At 40.7% G+C, this 22,554-nt stretch overlaps 1 protein-coding gene across 10 annotated transcripts in view; it reads right to left on the bottom strand.

Annotated features, from left to right (window-relative positions):
* The window catches only part of LOC103792108 (uncharacterized), a 342,458-nt gene that overhangs the window by 256,402 nt on the left and 63,502 nt on the right, over window positions 1-22,554 (bottom strand). For 5 of the 10 annotated variants that reach the window (XR_013533196.1, XM_078367508.1, XM_078367503.1 and 2 more), the window contains 6 exons: window positions 20,425-20,897; window positions 11,155-11,226; window positions 9,631-9,872; window positions 5,388-5,543; window positions 829-1,144; window positions 341-516 (listed from right to left, as the gene is read on the bottom strand). Coding sequence is in view for 3 of the 10 variants with exons in the window: in XM_078367500.1 (XP_078223626.1) it covers window positions 11,173-11,226 (54 nt within the window). In the remaining 7 variants the exon portion in view is untranslated. The other 5 variants (XM_078367505.1, XM_078367500.1, XM_078367502.1 and 2 more) reach the window with 3 other exon arrangements.

Raw genomic sequence — 22,554 nt, 5'->3', positions numbered from 1 at the left:
CAAATGCCATTTATATGCTGTATCTGATGTAGCACATAGGGCAGGTAAAATGTGAACTGAGAAATAGCCATTAGATTTATATCCCAACCCTTTAAGGGTTGGCCCACAGTAGATGCTCAATAAAATATAAGTTAAATTCAGTGACTGAAAGACCTAGCCCAGGAATGGCAAATATAGAACATTTTTAGCTTCCAGGTTATCACAATTATTGCCTTTTTGAAAAACAAATTGATGCTCAGCCTCAGAATCCCTCAGCACTATCGAGTAATTGGAATTGTCATGCAAATTTAATCTATTTGCCATTCCTGGTTTAGACTCAACAATCAGAACAGGACTTTACCTCAGAGTTGTTCAATGGAGCCTCATTAGCACAGCTTCAGGAGGAAACACAAACCATCTGCCAAGGTCTTGCAGGGGGAATTCCTGCTCTGGTGGGGACTGAACCAGATGATCGGGTGATCGCTGAGGCCCTTCAGAGAGTCTGTGGTTCAGATGGCAATTCTCTCTAACATGCAGCTGTTCAAAGTACAGAGAAAAATCCAACCCAGCCTAGGGTTAATAAGTGCAAAATAAATCTTCCCTAAAACTTCCTCCTATGCATTTTTTCTCCCTCTTATCTTTACCAGCCTCCTGAAATGTCTTATCTGCAAAGGCATGGTTCTATTCTAAATCTCTATCAACACAATTACCATTTTCCCTTCTTCCACACAGTAACATTAACCTAACTTACCCATTCAGCCATAGGCAGACTGTCTTCATCTCTAAATGATGCACTCCCCCACATAAAATAAAGGCAGACAGTTTCATTCTTTAGTCCAAAGTACTTACCATTATGGAGAGAATTCTGCTGCGGACAACTCCTGAGTCTTTGGAACCTTAATACTTTGAAATTTATTCCTCTTCACCACCTGGAGGCTCATGAGTCCATTTGTGGCCTTTCCCACCTAATGCTGCCTTGCAAGCTAATGAGCAGTTGGTTCATAGACATGCAAGTATATCTCTTCTATTAGGACTCGTACATCCATACTGCAGTTGAAAGGGCAGAAAATTAACCAGCAGAAGTGTCTCAGTGCCCTCTATCTCCTGTCACCTTTATTCAATACTTCAGTGAACATGTACTGCATGTCAGATTCCACGTTACTTTCTAGAATAGAATCGAGAGGTACAGGGAGGAATAAGGTTTGGTTTTCTTTCCCACCTGGAGCTCATAAATGGGCTTTACAAGTTCTATATGTCCTTCTGAAATGATATGCAAAATGGTGTGTGTGTGTGTCTGCCTCCAGAAAGAAGTTTATAATTGTCTTCAGATTTAGAATCCAAAAGGGCTAGGGATTCCTGGGGATCTAAAGTCAGCTTTGACACTTCCCTTCCCGTCATCCCTAATGATGTACAAACCAATCACTGAAGATTGCCAGGTTTGCTGTCTTTGCCCCCAAACTGCTCTAGATCTATCTCCCACTGTCCATCCCCCACCTGAGTTCAATCTACCCTCATTTCATTAGCTAACAGTCTCCCACATGGTGTCTCTGCCATCCTCCAATCTATTCCCCACACTGAAGTCAGAGCATATTTTCAGCTCTCTAATCTGATCCTTTCCATCTCTTGCTTAAAACCTTTTAATGGCTTCCCACTGCTCTGAGCATAAATGCCAAGCCATAAACTTTCTCATGAGCATTTACAATCATCACACATTGTTCTCTATTACTCTCTTCACTCTGTGAACTCCAGCCTCATCCAACCTCATTCTCATCTTTAAATTCTCTATCCGCTCTCCTGCCATGTGGTTTGGGCACATTCTGCAATCTCTACCTCAAAGGCTTCTTTTCCTCTCCCTTCGCCAAATTATATTGTAATAATCATTTCTACCAGCCACTTCCCCGACCTCCCTGACTAGGCTAAACGCACTATTGTAAAACCTCCTAGCTCCGTAAACTTCATGCTCTTTGTCCAAGTTCGAATTGTGCAGGCTTGATATGATTAATGTTTATCCCTCAGCAAACCTGACTGTGCATCATTGTATCCTAGGGCTTAGTGGAACACTGGGTACATAGAAGGCAAGAGTTTGATTAATACTCAGCGAATGAACAAATGAATAACTGAGTGGGTGAGAAAAGAAGGCATGTAGCAGATGCTAAAATAAAAGAAAGCACTGAGCATTGCCACAGCACAAAAAAAAAGGGCACATGTCATTAGGAGATCATAAGGGCAAGGAGTGCACCTCCTATATCTTTAGTGTCTAGTCCAGAGTTTATGATGCATGTATATATGCAATGTACATTGAATGAAAACATGAAATAGCAACTAACTCTACCTGGGTGACTGACAGGAGGCTTCAAGAGGACAGCGTTTAACATCAGTCATAAAGGAAAACTAAAAGTATTCAGATCAAAGGGAAAAAGAGGCAGGCAAGGGGCATTTCAGACAGAAGAAAAGGCAGGTACAATGGCATGAAGCCACAGAAAAGGAGGAAAAGTTCTTTGCAGAAAAAAGGAGATTAGGTGAAACAAACATGGAGTTGTGCTTCCTGGGTCCTCCTCCTGATTCCCTCCTGGGAGGGAAAAATGTTGTTTTCCCAAATGCTGGAAGCATTTGCAGAGAAACATCTCCAGCAGTCAGCTCCCTAGGGGTGGCCTGGGCTACGGAGAGCCATCTTACCCAGGGTCACGCCATTCCAGGAGTGACCACTCCCCACCTCTGCTCAGACATTTGGGTCCACTGAGGGACAATCTTAGCAGCTCTTTTCTCCAGAGCTCCCATTGGGGTACCACTATTGGTATTCCATTACCATGGTTTAACTCTTCCCTCCACCTTCCTCTCACAGGTGTTGATCTCACCTGAACACCAAACTCTGTACTTGAGTCTCCTTCTCAGAGAACTAGACTGAAAGCCTGGGTTATGCCATGAGTGGGTTTATGCAGAGGAATCAACTAGAAAGGTAGTTGAGAGCAGGATGGTGAGGATTCTGTAATGCATGCCAATAGGTATGAACTTACGCAGCTGACAGTGAGAGACCAGGGGCCTTGTAATAAGAGGGTGCTGAGTTTAGAGTCTTGTATTGGAAAGACTTCTCTGGCTGCTGTACAATGACTCTATTAGAAGGAGGCAGAGAGGCCCGCTGAAAGACCGTTGGACTTGTCCAGGAAGGTGAAATGTGAGTTCCAAGATGGAGAAATAATGGGTCGTGGAGAAGAGGGGTGGTGTTGAGCAATTTAGGAGGAAAAATCAAAAGTCCCTCATAACACATTGACTACGGGGACAGAGTAGGGATGAATGCATAATGACACAGAGAGGGTGTGCTAATTCATTCCTAGGAGTGGCAGGGAGAGAACTCCTAATTTTTAAATTTCCACTTAGAATAGGAGTTCTTTCTTTTAAAGCCTTTTCCAAGGCACTCCGTGTAGCAGAGAATTCAAATGGTAACCAGGACTCTCCTAGAGCCTAAAATACATAATAAGCCAGCAAAGTCTTATGCAAAAAGCAAAGTCATTAGCAAAGTTTGTGTTTGTTCATCAAGATTAAGATCTTGGAAATTTTTGCCTGATATCATTAGTCATCATGCTTGCTAAAGAACATTCTTCTGTTAAACAGACGGGGATTCAAATAAAAGGAGCAAACATATCAATATGCAAGAAGGAAGGCCATATTATTAATACAGAATGAAGCAGAACCTGGCAGGATTATCCTTCATTCAACAAGTATTTAGTGAGCATCTTCTACATGCCAACCATTATGCTATGGGCTGGGAATACAATGATGAGCAAAAACCTGCAGAGTTCACACCACAAAGCAAGCACACATCTGGAGAAATTTAACATAAATTAATTATGTGTTGCTGGTTCCAGCGTGCCCCTCTTCATCCATTTAGTTCAAATGTATTTCTATAGCTCCTACTTTTGCACTGAAATTTCCTTTCATGTTTTTTCTCATTCATTGTGGCATAATAGAAAGAGTAGACAGGCATACCAATTGCCTTACTAATCATGTGACCTCGAGTAAATTCGACACCCTTCCAATGGGGCCAGTTATACCAATCTCCCAGGTATGCTTGAAAATGCACTAAGATACTATGTACAACAGCCAGTTAGGTATGCAACATATCATATAAGCCTTTATGTGAATTCAACTATACCAAATGGAGATGGGAATGAGGGTGAGAGAGAGACAATAATTTAAATATATAACTAGGGCTGACTACATAATTTGCAGGGCCCAGAGAAAAGTGAAATTGAGAGACTCCTTATTCAAAAATTAAGAATTTCAAGATAGTGATAGCAGAGCACTGGGCCAAGTACAGGGTTCTTCTGAGTGTGAGGCCTTTTGCAATGCCACAGAATGCACAACCATGAAGTCAGCCCTGGACTTTTCTTATTCCCATATCCCAGTGCTTCTTGGTTCCCATGTATATCTAATATGTTAATAAGTTCTGCGATTAATATGATCTCAATACTAAAATATATGTTTTGTTTACTTGATTTTTGTTTACTTTGGCCACTAACCAGAAACAGCCTTATTTTCATGTCCATAAAATCATATATGCAGTCATTTAGCTTAAGGGATTTTCAAGGGTAGTTGTATTCGTTCATTTTCATGCTGCTGATAAAGACAGACCTGAAACTGGGAATGAAAAGAGGCTTAAGTGGACTTGCAGTTCCACATGACTGGGGAGGCCTCAGAGACATGGTGTTAGGCAAAAGGCATTTCTAACATGGCAAAGGCAAGAGCTAATGAAGAAGAAACAAAGCGGAAACCCCTGACAAACCCATCAGACCTCATGATACTTAGTCACTGTCATGAGAATAGCACAGGAAAGACAGGTTCCCATGATTCAATTACTCCCCCGCCTCCCCGCCGGGACCCTCCCACAACATATGGGAATTCTGGTAGATATAATTCAAGTTGAGATTTGGGTGGGGCACAGTTAAACCGTATCAGTAGTTTTTACAATATTTTCCTGTTACACACTGGCTTACTACAGCCTGCAGGAGGTGAGAGCTCACTATAGCTGTCATTTCTTCTGAGCCTTTGACTGTAGGAATCAACCTTGTACCCGAGTCTGGATCACATGCTTTGCAGTGAGAACTTCATTCAAGCCACACAGTAAGCCAGCAGGATAAATAATAACATCCTCATTCTCTAAAGGACGGGGAAACAGAGCCTCAGAGCAGGAAAGCAATTTCCTTAAAGTTACCCAGAAAATAAGTGGCAAATTGGGTATTCAAGTATGGGTCTTTGGAGCCCACAGTCCACATTCATTCACTGATGTCTTAATAAATGTTTGTTCCTTCCAACATTCTTCTGCAAATCTTGCCCCAACCTTTTGAAATGAAGAATTGTTTGGAAAATGAGAAACCTGATTTTCTGCATCCTGGTAGCAAAGAATGGTTTACCAATTCAGTTCAGGCACGTAACGCCAGAGGCAGAGCAACAGGAGAGCCTGGAAGTCTGGCCTGTGCTTCTAGAGCTCTGATTGCCACATGATGAAAACTCAGGGCTGACATCACTAGTCTCCAGCCTCCCAAACATGAGCCCATGTGGAGAGAATGCTATAAGGGGAAAAAAAAATAAAGGTTATTTTAGAGTGAATGATAGGTATAATTAATGTTACTGACAATGAAAAGCTTAGTTGCTGAGTGACAAATGAGTCATCAGTGAGCTTGATGTTGAAACGACATGCCATCTTGTTGCTCAAATACTTACTTATTAGGAAAAAAAAAGCAATTTCCTGATCAATGCACACAAAATTCTGGGTTGAGAACACTAAGTGAAAAGTGGAGAAAAAAAATGCTTGCATGTTCTATTTTACACTTATGCATGTGCACAGCCACATTTATGTGTAATTTTGGGTTTATCATTCCCCTTTATGAGTTTTTATTGTCTCAATGTCTTAGCATGAAGGCCGTTCATAATCTGACCTTATCTTCCGTTCCTATGATCGCCCTCCCTAGTCTCTTCTCTAAACATCCAAATATTACTTTGACATTCCAGATGTAGCTCTACCTAGACATGAAGCCTGGCCTGGTCTCTGGGTCAGAAATGCAGACCATGAAAAGGCATGACCTGTTTGTTGAATGATAAGAAATTCAATGTATTCCCTAATTTTACTGGGTATGGCCTCATTCACCTGTCCACCTGGCAAGCATGTCCTCTCCATATTGAGTCAATCACTTCTTTCTCCAGGTGTCCTCAGCACTTAGTTCACACATCTATTATTTAGATCAACATGATGCATTGCATTACATATCTTTCCATCCCCCTAATATCTGACGTATCACTGAATGAATACATGGGGGCATCTTCCCCCATTAAACCATGGGACTTGTGAGACTAACATCTTTATACTGCTCATCTTTGCACCTCCCTCTGTGCTTGGCACAATGTTTTGAACGAAATATGTGCCCAATAAATATTAACTGGAGGTATTTGCCTCCACCAAAATTGCTTTTAATGATTATAAATTTGGCATTTGGTGCCTCTTGTAAACAGAGGCAAGCTGATTATTTGATAACAAAGATCTTACCAGCCTGCAGGAGGGGTGTGAGGAAAAACATGTTCTGAACTGACACAGATGCTGCTGAATTAATAATTAAAAATTGCAAGGAATGTATAAATGATAGAACATAAAATGTGAAGGGACAACACAATGGTCTGTTTCCCATTGAACAAGAATCATCTGGTCCACTAATGAAGTAGAGTCATTAGTCTTGGCCATAGGAAATTAATAGCTACCTTTCTGTAGTGACTTGCCATATGCCAGCTATTTGCTGAGCCCTTTTGAATATTATCACATTAAATCCTCTCAATAGCCCAATGAAGAAGGTAGTACTTGTATTATTCCCTTCCATTTTCCTTTTTGGAGATTAAGCTTGAGAGAAGTATGATAATTTGCCTAAATATCTAGGCAATAGACAAAAGAGCTAATAGACGAACTGGATTCAAATCAAAATATGTTGCTTCAAAAGTCCATTCTCTAAACTAGTCTGCTCTGTAGGTAAAATAAGGATGTCTTTCTCAGCTCAATGATAAAGGAAATCATCTATTTCATAGACTTCCATCTCTTCATCCTACAAATGATAAAACTGAGACTCAAAATGATAAAGGAATGCAGGATCTTAAAATCTCATGGCTGAATTGAATGTTAAAATTCATCTAGTCATCCAGAGAGATCCAAGATGGCTGATTACTAGAAGCTCAGGATTGTAGCTCCCAGGGAAAATGCAGAGAACGAGAGGACGCCACACTTTCAGACGAATTTTTGTTGCTCACGGACCAGGAGATTTCCAGCGAAGGGGCCCCACAGGTCGCCAGCGCAACTCTTGTGGCTGGCGTGGTGGTTTTGCCAGTGCCCCAGCACAGCGGTTCTTGGTGCAGAGTAAACGGGACTGTGTCCCCTTTTGGTCGATGTTTGGAGCTCCAGGAAGGCAGAGTCAACTATTCAGCTGATTGAAAAAGGGACTCAAGAAGGAAACCAGACTGGAGATTCCTGGGCAGAAAAGCACCATGAATTTTAATGCCACTGTTTTAGCCACTGCAGTGGGTTGCTCAGATTCCAACACTGGGAATCAAAAAGTGGGACATCCACTAAGAAACCTAATTTGAAAGTCGGTAATTACAAAGATGACAGGTCGATAAATTTACAATGATGGGAAGAAATCAGCGTAAAAAGGATGAGAAATCAGAGTGCCTTTCCCTCTACAGGGGATCACAGTTCCTCATCAACAAGGGAACAAGGCCTGATGGAGAATGAGTGTGTTCCATTAACAGAATTAGGCTTCTGAAGGTGGATAATAAGAAACTTCTCTGAGTTAAAAGAACATGTTCTAGCCCAACATAAAGAAACTAAGAACTGGCCAGGCATGGTGGCTCAAGCCTGTAATCCCAGCACTTTGGGAGTCCGAGGTGGGTGGATCACGAGGTCAAGAGATCGAGACCATCCTGGTCAACATGGTGAAACCCTGTCTATACTAAAAATACAAAAAATTAGCTGGGCATGGTGGCGTGTGCCTGTAATCCCAGCTACACAGGAGGCTGAGGCAGGAGGATTGCCTGAACCCAGGAGGCAGAGGTTGCGGTGAGCCGAGATTGCGCCATTGTACTCCAACCTGGGTAACAAGAGCGAAACTCCATCTCAAAAAAAAAAAAAAAACCATAACTAAGAACCTTAAAAAAAGGTTTGACGAAATCCTAACGAGAGTAGACAATTTAGAGAGGAATATAAGTGAATTAATGGAACTGAAGAATACAATAGGAGAACTCCGCAAAGTATGCACAGGTTTTTAACAGTCAAATTGATCAAGCAGAAGAAAGAATATCAGAGGTCAAAGGCCAATTTAATAAATGAAACAAGAAGACAAGAGATTAAAGAAGAAAGAGTAAAAAGGAATGAGCAAAGCCTCCAAGAAATATGGGACTATGTGAAAAGACCTGATTTACTTTTGATAGGTGTACCTGAATGTCATGAAAAAAATGAATCCAAGCTGGAAAATATTCTTCAGGATATTATTCAGGAAAACTTTCCTAACCTAGTAAGGCAGGACAATACTCAACTCCAGGTAATACAGGGAACACCACAAAGATATTCCTCAAGTAGAGCAATCCCAAGACACACAATTGTTAGATTCACCAGGGTTGAAATAAAGGAGAAAATTCTAAGGGCAGATAGATAGAAAGGTCAGGTTACCCATAAAGGGAAGCCTATCAGACTCACAGCAGATCTCTCAGCAGAAACCCTACAAACTAGAAGAGAGTGGGAGTCAATATTCAATATCCTCAAAGAATAGAATTTTCAATCCAGAATCTCATGTCCAGCCAAACTAAGCTTCATAAATGAAGGAAAAGTAAAATTTTTCACGAACAAGCAAGCACTCAGAGATTTCATCACCACCAGGCCTGCTTTACAAGAGTTTCTGAAAGAAACACTATACACAGAAAGGAACAACCAGTATCAGCCGTACCGAAAACTTACCAAAAGGTAACGAGCATCTCCATAATCAAGAATCTATATCAACTAATGGGCAAAATAGCCAGCGAGCATTAAATGACAACATTAAACTCACAAATATCAATATTAATCCTAAATTTAAATGGATGAAATGCCCCAATCAAAGACACAGACAGGCAAGTTGAATAAAATGTCAAAACCCATCGGTACACTGTATCCAGATCCACCTCATAAGCAAGGACACACAAAGACTCAAAACTAAGGGTTGGTGGAAGACTTATCAATCAAATGGAGAGCAAAAAAGAAAAAACAGTTGTGACTTTTGTCTCTGACAAAATAGAGTTTAATAGTAACAAAGACTAAAAGAAACAAAGAAGGACATTACATAATGATAAAAGGATCAATGCAACAACAGGAGTCAATGATCATAAATATATATGCACCCAATATAGGAACACCCAGATACATAAGACAAGTTCTTAATGACTTACAAGAGACTTGGACTCCCGCACAATAATAGTGGGAGACTTTGACACCACATTGTTAATATTCGACAGATCAACAAGATAGAAAATTAACAGGGACATCTGTGATTTGAACTCAGACCTGGAACAAGTAAACTCAGTGAATATTTATAGAATTCTTCACCCCAGGTCCACAGAACATACATTTTTCTCAATATCACATTATACCTATTTTGAAAGTGACCACATAATTGGAAGTAAATCACTCTTCAGCATTTGCATAGCATTTCACAGATTTAAATGAAATATTGGTTGGCTGTTTGTTTGTTATTTTCTTCCCTTGTTCCTTCCTGTCTCCCCTGTTAAGCACAATTATCGGCATAAAGGAGGTTTTTGGATTGTATTCCAGCCTGGGCAATAGAGCAAGACTCCTGTTCTCTCTCCTCCTTTCTCCTTCTCTTTCATTCTTTCTACAAAAAAAAAAAATCATCTAGTCAAATATTCCTACATCCACCTGCTGACAATGTCTAACAACTTTGTTGAGATAAAATTAACACATCATACAACTCACCCAGTTTAAATTATAATTCAGTAGTTTTTACTATATCCACAGTCATATGTTGATTACCACAATTTAATTTTAGAATATTTCATCACCCTCCCAAAGAAACCTCATGTCCATTAGCTGTGCTCCACATCCCAGCCCCAACCCCAGGCTTAAGCAACCACAAATCTGTCTCCATGGATTTGCCTATTCCAGATATTTCACAGAAATTGAATCATACAATATGTGGTCTCCCGTGCTTGGCTTCTTTCACTTAGCCTAACATGCTTTTGAATATCTTGAAGTCACCTCAATACATAGCAGCAAACTTTTGGCAGCAACAACGAGTGGTTGGTGGGTGAGACACATTCCCCCCAAGTAATCTTCATTAGCCCCATTCCATAAGCTACCCCAAAATAAACATAAAATCTAAATTAGGAGAGTATGTTTGATATTTACTGTGATTTGAATTGTGTTTGCCCCTAAAATTTGTATGTTGAAGTTAACCCCAATATCTCAGAATGTGAGCTCATTTGGAAATACAGGCTTTACAGAGGTAATCAAGTTAAAATGAAGTCATCAATGTGGGCTCCTATGATGAGTGTCCCAGTCACAGGGGGAGAATGCCAAGTGAAGACGGTTTATGCCACCACAAGCCAAGAAACTATCAGAAGTTAGGGAAGAGGCCCAAAACAGGCCTTTCTCTGAGATGAAACCAACCCTGCCAATGGCTTGATTTTGGATTTCTGGCCTCCAGAACTGTGAGAGAATCTACTTCTATTGTTCAGGTAACTCAGTCTGTGGTACTTTGTACCCGAACAAACTAATACGACATTTAAACACAGCTTCTGCACAAATTTCCTAGTCATCTTCGGCCTGACAAGTACATTGCTACCCTGAGGCTCCTCCTCAGGCAAGAACTGAAAGTCAACATTTCTTTAAAATCAAATCCATGAGATTTCCACCTAAGCCTGGCCTTCTTCCAGAGCTCCCTACTTTAGGCAATGGCAACACTCTCCAAACAAATATGCAAGCCAGAATTCTAGAGTCATCACTGTCCTCTCTTTTATGCCTACTTTCTCACCACACTGCGCGCGCGCGCGCGCACACACACGCACGCACACACACACAAACACACACACGTTTTAAGTCAAGAGTATTTCGCAAGAGAATTCTATCAAGCCTATGAAGACAAATCAACCAAATACCTTTTAGAATGTTCCAGATCATGAAAGCCGAAACCTCATGATTCCTTCATAAAGCCAGCAAAATATTAGCATCTGAAAAAACAAAAGAACAAAAAAAAATATATAAGCTTAATAAAGAATCTCTATACAAACCCTAGCTAAGATAGTAGGTTACATAATCCATGGGTGTTTAAAAGAATAATATAGCATGACCAAACACAAAGTGATTCAGGAATGCAAGCATACTTCCTTTTAGTCTACTGGCCCACAATGTTATCATACAAGAAAATGAGAAATGGCCAACATGGTTTGCCTGTTAAAACACTTCATTGCACTTTACTCTATAACCTCATCTACTCTCAATATTTTTAAATATTTTTTCATTTTTTTCAGGAATCATTAAAAGTCCTTTGGTACCAGGGACCATGTTTCCCCCCCACTTTTAAATACACTAATGGCTTTGCCAAACTTTAATCTACTGAAATGTCTGTCTGCACAGAGTCTCTTGCCAATATAGATGCAGAAAACATGCTCACTGCCAACATCTAATGGAGGCAACCTATTATGTAATAGTCAAAAACAACCTTTCTCATCTAGGAATTTGAATTTGAAAGCCAAAAATACATTTCCTGGAAAAAAATTTTGAAAAATTATGTCAGGGCTGAAATTCAACCCAACTCAGTGTACTGCTATGATTATCTATTGCTATGTAACAAAACTACCCAAAATAAAACAATCTATTATTGTCCTATGGGTTGACTGGGCTCCACTGGTAGGTTCTTCTGTTGGGTCATGTGGTTGTAGTTGGTTGGTCATTGAGCTGACTTAAAGGCTTTCCTAAACTACGGCCCCTGATGGCTCACACACATGGCTGACAGTTGATATGGGCTGCTGGCCGGGAGCACAACAGAGGTCATTGACACAGGTGCCTGTTGCAACTTGGGGCATTCAAGGCTGTCAGGTCAGCTCAGGACTGCAACAGGCGCAGCAGTCAACAGCTGGCTGAGATGGTCTAATTATCTCCATTACATCCTCTATAACACAAAGATACATTATTAAAAGCCCTTTAAACTCATGGAAGAATCCTATGACATTTAGAAGTCTTGTTCTTTGTCCTGTGTGAAGACCTCTAGAACCACCTTCTGACATCCTTGGAGGCTAGTTAAGTAATTGGCTTTCAGATGGTCAAGCCTGAGTTCCCAACTGAGTAGTTTTGTCAACTTTCTAAACCTCTTCTGTACACCACCTCACAAAGTTGTGGTAAGGTTAAAGAATAAAATGTGTGAGGTACTTTGTACACTGCCTGCTATATGATAATAAGTTAATAAGTGGTATTATTAATATTGCCATTAACATGGCCATCATTGTTTTGAAGGGAAAAGAAAGGCTATATTTGAAAGAAAAGAGATTATTTTATATTTTGAGCATGGATAGACTAATATACTATATTATGTCCCTCTTTTATGTTGCCATGGGTTCCATTTTTATATGAAAGGATCAATGACACTATTCAGCTTACATTATCTCATTTTTCCTTGTTTGAACATATATCTTACTCTGTAGATAGTAAAAAAAAATTATAAAAAGGAGAAGGGGTGTGTGTGCATATGTCGCATATGTGTGTGTGTGTGTGTTTGTGTGTCTACATTCTGGGGATACTCTTTTAGATGAAATGAGACCCTTATCTGTCTTTGAAACCTCACTTATCCTTGAGGCCTCCTTTGCCTATTAATTTCCTGGTGCAAACTTCCCCTCCCAAACCTCCCTACAGGTGTCTCTTTCCTTGATGTCCCACAGTGTGGCTGTACCTCTGTCAAAGCTCTCACTACAGCTTGAGTTGTGTTGAGGAACCTGGACATGTGTTCTTGTCCCCAGTGAGCCAAATGCTACTTGGAAGCAAAGACTGACCACCCCCACACCATGACTCTCTTCACCCTGATTCAATCACTAGCTCTAGTACATGCCAAATAGTTGTCTGTTGAATTAAATGTGGTCCAACTTCCTCATTTTATAGTTGAAGGAACTCAAACCCAGACAGATCTAAGACTTGCCTAGGGTCACACAGCCAAGCCAGAACTAGAATCTCAGCTCCTTCCTCCCTAGTAAGTGCCTGTGTGCTCTACCAGCAAATGCTGTGGCCTGCTGGGACATGTAGGGCAGGTGGACAGTGGGACCCAAGGAACAAGTTATGTTTGTCTGCACATGGGATTGTAGACAGGTTCTCTGAGGACACTTCATAATAGCCTTCCCACCATAAGCCCTAACTACTGGTACAGACCCATGAGGAATAGCATGGCCTACATTGAGGACAGAGTTTTACAGGTGGAAATGGCAATGACAACAGACATTGGAGATGGCACAGCAGAAAGGCACTGGACCAAGAGTTGAGCAGGTCTGGGTTTAAATTCTCTTTCTTCTGCTTCTAGCTGGTTGATCCTATGTAAATCACTTCTCTTTTCTGAGTCTCAGTTTTCTCATCTGTTAGGTGAGAGTTATAGCATCTACTTGGAAGGCACAAAATAAGTGACCACCAGCACAGGAAACCATTGTGTATTAATATTTTTGACAATGACAGAGTGTTCTGATTGTCCATAAATTCAAGTTTGCTGTCACACCAAATATCTATCCACAATTTCCTCTTCTCTGCCCCTGTATATAAAACCTAGAGGCCTTTGCTCTTTGCTTCCTGATTGTATAAGGTCTTTTACTGGAGTTCTTAAGGAATCAACTTTGGAGAGGCTCTAAGTGTCTAGGGGTGGAGATGCCTTCCACCCTAGGAGTTCCTGGCTACTTGAGGATTTCATATTCTCTTTCAACCTCTTCTCTAGACTCTCTGTCTGCTACATATCTGCTTGAAAGAGACATTCAAATAAGGCATTTATCAAAGGACAGTATATTAAACAAGGTACCAATATATACTTGTGCTAGGCACCCAGAGAAAAGCACCGTTAGTAGGATTTAGAAGTATTTACTACCTCTTGGAAAAGATGATACTTAAGCCGTGCTTGAAGGAGGGTCAACTCATGTGTGGTAGTTATCAGTAAAATGAGCAGGATACAGTGTGGGTGCTACAGAAAGATCGCTTGGTATGGTATGAAGGTTGGGCATGAGTTTAGACGGATGCTGGAAAACTGCAATGATGACGCTAGTTTTTCCCCTGCCCCCACCCACTTTCTTTGCTATGCAACTGGCAGGCCCTCTTACTCTGAGATAGTGGCCAGAACATGCTCATCTGGTGATAACAGAGGCACAGAAAAGCGAAGCTCAAAGTTCAAGGCCATTTGAAGATACAACTTTTGTCAAGTCTGCTAACAACTCATTGTCCAAAGCAAGTGGCATGGTTTAGTCCACTCTCAAAGAATGAGACAAAAAAGTGGCATGAGTGAAATAGGCTCTACGAGCCAGCAGATGTGTGCACAATAGTACAGAGAGGAAGACCAAGGTTCAGCTAACTCCCCTAGCCTGCTAGCTCCTGTCTTTCTGCCCAGCCAACTTTCACTCATCTGCACAATAGAAACTGAGGGAAAGGCATAGTAGAGGATGCTTTTGATCTATTGGAAGTTCCATTTCTTCCCTCTCACTCATTGTGACTTGAATAGGTCACTGTATCCTGCTTGTCCTCCTTCATTTGTCTTTAAAGCAAATCTTTGCTCTCAACTCATCCCATTTTTTTAAGAGCTCAGTGAACACAGGACACTCAACAAATTGTCAGTGGCTCCTCATGACCAACCAATAAATTCCAAACTCTTTAGCTAGACAATCTAAGAACTGTCTAACCTGTAAGCTATTTATATTCTGATTTGTATTGTAGCTATTTCCACAGAAATCTTATCTTTACTACTCAATTGTTAGCTTCTTCACAGAAGGGATTGGGAGTTATCTAGTTTTTATCAGAGAGCTCATCTTATAACAAGCACTTAATATATTTTTGACTCTGTGTTAAGATAAAGCACTGAACAGCTTCGGGACATGATGAATGTAATCATCTCCGTAGTGGACAGAGCACTGGGCTTGGAGTTAGAAGACCCTGCTCCAGGTACTGATTGCTTCTTGCCACTTGCTGATGTTGGAAGCATCATTTATTCTCCCTGAGTATCAGTAATCTTAACTGATAGAAGGAAGTGATAATTGCTTATTGTAAAAAATGAAATGGCAAATAAAGAAGAAAAAGTTGCAGTATAACTTAGAAAGAAATGTCACTAGAATTGTTATTCAAACAAGAGCCTTTGAAGGACCCAAGTTTGTCACTGCCAGACCCGTAAAAATGCAGAGTTTAGTAGGACTTTCTTTCCACTAAACTCAGTTAAATAAATGATCTTTTGCAAAGCTAAAGTCATAATTTTATTTCAATGAGTTATAGGTCTTAAAACTAGAAGTAACATCAATGAGTGAAAGGTTTTAGATGAGATAGATGAATGGGATTTGTTAGAAGTAAAAAGTAACAGGTAAGAAGGCATCATTATGCCCACTTTTCAGCCCATGGATGCCAAATGATTTATACAAGCTAGCAAGCTATAAACCAAATATTGTATTAAACATCTCAGGAAGAAAAATATATCTATACTACACACACACAGAGCCATGTTTAGTTACTCACAGAGCATAGGAAAAACTTCTCGGACTGCTTCAGGCTGTCAAGATAGGGATCTCCCAAGGAAATGTTGAAGTGAAGGAACCTTTCACTAATGGCAAAGTCAACCAAGAATTTCCCATGTGAAAATGTATTAGTAACCAACATCATTTGGCATCATTGCAGAAATAAAGACTTTTGTCTTATCCTATCATAAAATCAAGCTCACCAAGCTTTTGAGAGTCTTGATATAGTCTAAACCTGTCACTCCACTGGATACCCAAAGCTCAGGTGGCTTAACAATGGACACCCTCTATGTCACCAAGTAAGACTTTTATTGCTTTGAGGAGAGATTGCAAGTGCTGAGAGAGGAAGAGGAGAATCATGGGTGCAATAAGGAGTTCAACTTTCTATCCTATGCTTTTTTCCATTCAGGTTTTGCAGGTATCTTGTTCAAAGTAGTTCCATTTCCTCTTGCAGTTTCCTCCTAACTGTCCCTGAGATCTCTGCGGGCAAAAGAGGGAGTGACTCTAAATAGCCCAGGCAATGTTCTTAATGGTCATTCAATTTAAAACTCCAACTGTAGCTGTAACCTCCGCCATAGTGGCCTTGTACCTCTTGGTTATGAACAGCCTTGCCAGTAAGCAAAGGATATGGCCGCCTTCATATCAACAAATGGAAGGCTCAAGCAGGACTTTTCATGAGGAAACATTTCCCTTTCACCTACGTCTGCCCGAAATTCATTCAGTACTCAGATGATCTTGAAGATCATCTGACCAATTATCCAAATTTCCAAATAGGGAGGCAGAGTCCCAAAGAGGTGAGGAAATTTGCCCAAGATTATCCAGCAAATTAGCAGCAGAGTAAATACAGAACCAAGTTCTCACTACCGTAGTCCAGCCCACTTTCCAGGTGTCCACACTCGACTCCTCAGTTGCTTAGTAGCAGTAGCTCAGCATGGATTGGTGGAGCTCCTAAGCCGCCTCCCTGGGCTGGACACTAAAGGGAAAGGTGAGTCAGAAGTGACCTCCACCCACTATGTTCGCTCAGTCTAGGCAGAGATATGGAAAACAAAGACAAACATAGCCCAGTGGAGTAAGTGCTTCAGTGGAGGCTTGCACAAGTGCTAGGGGAGAACAGAAGAGAGAAAACTCCCTATGGGGAGACAGGGTTGAAGAGGCCTCTGTGAAAAGACAGCAATTGAGCTGACTTTCAGAGGACAAATGCAATGTAATGAGAATATAAAGGAATATATACAATGAGTTGTGTTCATAGAACCCTGAGAAGGCTCTATATAGTCCATCTCTTGAGGACAGAAGGATAAGAAATTCTAGAAATGGACCAAAACCAGATCTTGGATTACCTTCTATATCATGATAAAGGACATGGGTTTTACCTGGAAGGAAAGGGAAGTACATTAGTTTGCTAGGGATTCCATTAGCAAAGTACCACAGATCGAGTAGCTTAAGGGACAGAAATGTATTGTCTCATAGTTCTAGGGGCTGAAAGTCTGAGAACAGGGTGTCAGCAGAGTTGATTTCTTCTAAGGCCTGTGAAGAAGAATCTTTGTCATGCTTCTCTCCTAGCTTCTGGTGGTTTGCTGGCAATTATCCCAATCTCTGCACTCACCTTATGCACTCTCCCTGTATGCATGTCTATGTTAATATTCTGCTTTTGTGTAAGAACACTAGTCATATTGGATTCGTACTCATCCTAATGACCAAATTCTAATGTGATTATCTCTGTAAAGACACTGTCTCCAAATGAGGTCACATTCTGAGGTACTGAGGGGTAGTACTCCAACATATCTGTTTGGAGGGACACAACTCATTCGGTAACAAAAAGTGTTTGAAGAGTTATAAGAAAGAGAGGGAATCTGTTAGATCTGCATGCAAGGTTGAACATAACGTACACATACGTAAGATAGATTGGAAAGAGTTATGTCTGGAGGCAGCAAGACCAGATGTAGTGTCCAGGTAAGAGGGCATAAGAGCTAAATTCTCAGCAGCAGGAGCAAAATATAGTGGAGGGCATCAGGTCACCAGATTGCGAGCTATCTTTTAGGTAGCCACTAACAGACCAATTCAATGCTGGCGATGAGGGAGAGTGAGATATTTAACAGGTCTCTGAAACTTTTAGTTCAAGTAAATTGGAAGAATGGTGACACCGTCTACTAAAAAAATGAAAAGAAGGAAAAGAGCAGATTGTAGATAAGGGAGACTAATTTTAGTCTCAGGCTTCTTGAGTCCAAATTGTCTACATGCATCCAAGTGAAAATATTGAGTAGGCAGCTGGAAGTACAAGAAAGAATGGGATTTTTTTTTTTTGCCACAGTTATTTCAGAGGACCTACTAAGTAAGTGGCAGTTGGCTGAGATTTTGAGATATAAATGTGAATGACAGCAGCCATTCTTAGCTGCATAACTAATCCCTCAACTCTGTTTTCTGCTTTCTTCATGGCAAATTCCTGATTTTGTTCAAATGTTTGTTTGCCCATGTGCTCAAGGAAGACGGCTCTAGCCTAGACCCAGGAAGAGAAAAGAAAGGAAGGAAGGAAGAAAAGAATGGAGGGAGGGAGAAGAGGGAAGGATGGAAGGGAGGAAGAGAGGGAGGGGAAAATATAAGAGGGAAAGAATAAGAAAGGGGAAGAAACTAGAAAAGAGATTCTTGTTTAATGAACCAAGAAAGTCATTAACTTACAAAGTTGATAAAATCTCAAGTGAACATCTGATTTAGCCCTCTGATTTCAGAAGGGTCAGGTATTAATAGGTCTATTTTTTTTTTTGGTTTTTTTTGAGACGGAGTTTCGCTCTTGTTACCCAGGCTGGAGTGCAATGGCACGATCTCGGCTCACTGCAACCTCCGCCTCCTGGGTTCAGGCAATTCTCCTGCCTCAGCCTCCCGAGTAGCTGGGATTAACTGGTGTGTGCCACCATGCCCAGCTAATTTTTTGTATTTTGAGTAGAGACGGGGTTTCACCATGTTGACCAGGATGGTCTCGATCTCTTGACCTCGTGATCCACCCGCCTCGGCCTCCCAAAGTGTTGGGATTACAGGCTTGAGCCACCACGCCCGGCCTAATAGGTCTATTTTAAAGCCTTCACATCTGGTGTTTCTACTCAAAAAAAGATTTGCATTCTATCCTTTTTTCCCACCATTCTTTTAACCTACTCTTCCTTCTCTTTCTCTTTCCTGTTCTTTCTTTCCAATTTTTAGACATCCTAAACTTTCTTTTTTTTCCCCCTTTTCCACTCACATTTCCTTATGTCACTTTCTTGTCTTGGAACATGGCTTTCGCTCTGCTATATAGTATTAAATATGTATTAACAAGAAGAGAATACAGGGAGGAGAGTTTGAAACCCACAAAGTGTGATTTATGCATAGGAATGATATACTGACTACATAGAGAAGGTTGAAAAGATTGAGTAACGTTGGGGCCATTTTTCCTAATAAGGAAGCGTCCATGGCCACAAAGTCAGCTTAGAAAATACAGTATTCTCATGCCATTCCTCTGCCCCTTGCCCAGTGCAGACATAACTAATCCATCATGGTACTAATTTTCATTTGACACTAGAATCAGCCTTAAGTCCCTTCTCTTTGTATCTCTTTAGGTAGCCTATGGCATGCATGATGAAACATTTGCCATTCTGGACCCAAAGTCTACAGTAGGCTGAAGCAAGAGGATTTAGCAATTGGGTTAAGATCTCAAATGAATTGTCTATGTTACATAATCATACATTCATTCCACAAGTTTTTATTAAATATCATCTCTACATGTTGAACACTGTCATAAATAAGGCACAGTTGTTCTAGGAATTGGGCTAGTTATTGAGGTAGGTAAGTTAGCAAATCTTCACCATCTTGGATTATGGATGCTTAGCTAAAGTTAACCTACCTACCTAGGTCCTGGAACCATAGAGTAGGTGCCCCAAACCCAGCCTTAGTGACACTAGAAGTGAATGGTGCCCTTTGGGACGGGCAACACTGCAACCCCAGCTTACAGTATAGACAGAGTACTTTACCCACTTCTATCTTCTGCTGTTCCTATCACATTAGCATTTCTTTCCACCCATTCTATGCATATCTCACTGTATGGAGCTCCATTAGCTCCGGTGGCAGCTGTTCACTCAATAATTCATTCATTCAGCTGATCATTCTGCAATACTGATTGAGCCTTCATTAGGTATCAGATACAACACTGATTGAACTTTCATTAGGTATTAAAAAGGGGCTTCCTTGGTAACAAAACAAGGTCTCTATGCTCAACGTGCTTACATTTTACTAAGAAAAGGCACATAATAAACAAATAATAAGAAAAATATTAGATCGTGATGAGTTCTGGGCCCTAAGTAAAATGGAATGATGTAACCAGGCCCATTTTTATTTCAGAGGTGAGTGAAGTCCCCTAAGGAGATAACATTTTAGGAGAGACCTGAATGATGAGAAAAAGTCAGACAGGCAAATTTCCTGAGATAAGCCTGTGGCAAGCAATGGAAACAACCAACACAGGGGAATGCATCCCTCCCATGCAGCTTCTACATCCAACCTTATTGCCTCTTTGATCACCTGGCCCAGTGACAGACCTCAAGATACCCAGTGACCTTGAGAACAATGCCATGGTCACCCAGCTTCTCTCTAATACATTCTTTATCACATCACCATTTTAATCACCAATTTAAACATCAGCACTGGCCATGGGGGCCTTAGCCACACGACCCTTACCTCCCTAAGATCACCCTTCTTTAACTCTTGATCTTAGTCTTAGTTGCTCCCCTAGCTATTCAACAGGTGAGGAATTTTATCTTGCCCTGGAATTCTGGATTAGAAAGAAGGTAGCATCCTGGAAGTGTTCCTCTTGGAAGACCATTCCACCAAAATAGCAAGCACTCATCTTCCTCATTGCTCTATTTCAAAATTCCTCCCAGGTACTAAATGTTAGTTGAGGGTCAGAGTCATGCTTTAATGAAGAGCCACTAATCATCTCAGGCTCCGCGGTAGAAACAAGCATGGGAGAAGAGAAGCTGTGAACATTGTAAACCCATCATCTCCTTTTAGCCCACTATGTAAGGCTTCCATTCTCCTTGCAGCTGGTGATATCCTGGCTCAGCCATGGACAGTGGAGCATGTTTTAAGCCTGAGTTTTTCAATGTGTGTCATGTGATTGTGTTCCATAAGACATCCATAGGTGTTCTGTGCTGAAAATAAAGAAAATAGGAATGAGAGACTTCTGTTGTTGCATATACTACTTACATACTTATTTTCTTCTAGATATGCCAGAACTTCTGATAATACACTATTGTGTAAGTACATGTAAAATTCTGTGAATAGTATTTGGCACATAGGGAGGGACCATTTAATGGTTTCATGAAACCACTAAACTCTAGGTTTCATTATTTTATCAGTCAGGATAGGTATGCTTATGCTTCTGTAAAAAAAAAATCTCAAAATCTCAATGGTTTAGAACAACAAAGAGTTATTTCTTTATCTTACATGTTTATTACTTGTTGCCTGTGGGGTAGGGGTTGGGGTTATCTTTATTCTGGAAATGGCATCACGTACAGATGCAGGAAGAAAAGCAGACAGAAAATGTGAACACTAGTACTTCTGCATGTCACTTCTACTCGCATTTCGTTGGCCCAAGAAGTCACCTGTCTGTAGCTAACTTCAATAGCAGCAAAAATACATTTTTTTCAATATATCCAGAAAGGGAGGAAAACTGCATACTTGGATAGGTGGTAATAAGGCTTGCATCGGCAATCATCTATATATTTCTTTTTTATCATTATCATTATTTTTATTATCTCTATCAATATGTCTCTCCAAGAATAAAAAATTATGTATTTTCAAAATTACTCAACCGAAGAATCACTCGCTTTTAGAACGCTGATTGGTAAGGAATGCAGCTGGGATCATGCTCTTCTCTGCAATCACTTAGAATAATTCTCACTTTGCTCTCCCCCTCCGACACTTCACTTACAGTTGTCTCATCTACTTGGTCTTTGAATGTTTTGCTCTCTCCCCTGACTTTAGATCATCTGACTTAGAAGCTATCCAGTCTCTCCTCTTGGGTCTTTGGACACCCCTTGCCTTTGTTCTACTTTAGCACCCATTCTGCTCTCTGTTCCCGCTATGACCTCTTCTCAGCACACCCAACCCCATATACACCTCTCCACCTTGTTCAGCTCTGTCTGTCACTTCAATCAAAGGAAAGAGGGAAAAATTTGGACAGTCAGCTATCAGCAAAGTATTTTATTGCCATGTATACTGCTTGAGGATCACACAAACAGAATTCAATGTATCTTCGAAAACATGTCAGCTGCCAGCAATTTCCTGGAATAATAATTGCATCTCTCTGGGGCAGGGGAATTGAGAGTTTATGTTCTTCATTTCTCCTTTCGCAATTGGCTGTTCTGTCTGGAGAAGTCGGACGAAATGACTGTAGCAGCACGATTCTGGCCCACTTAAAACTTCTATTATGAAACCCAGTTGCATAAGCTATAAGAGCAAACAAGTTATATTCTCAGGAACAAATTCGAGTGAATCAGCTCATCTGAGCTTCACATCTTCATCTGTTTCTGAAGTGGCTTATTTAAATTTTAATAGAAAACGTTCTACGCGGGGCTCAAATGGAGGGAATGAAAATAACAGTTTATCTCTTAAGACAAAATTGTGTCAGGAGCAAAAAAAAAAAAAGAGAAAAATAGGATGCTAATTTCCTGGAAACAAACCCCCTATGTCCCACTTCGTAGAAACTGGACAAAGCAAGATAAAGTCTATTGTACTGAACAAAAGAAGCCATGGTACGTTTGGAGACTCACTGTCCCTTTCTGTTTGGCTGCTTAAACAATCATT

The sequence above is a fragment of the Callithrix jacchus genome, chromosome 3 (genome assembly GCF_049354715.1).
Source record: "Callithrix jacchus isolate 240 chromosome 3, calJac240_pri, whole genome shotgun sequence".
Taxonomy (NCBI): domain Eukaryota; kingdom Metazoa; phylum Chordata; class Mammalia; order Primates; family Cebidae; genus Callithrix; species Callithrix jacchus.
This window is presented reverse-complemented; position numbering and strand designations above follow the sequence as displayed.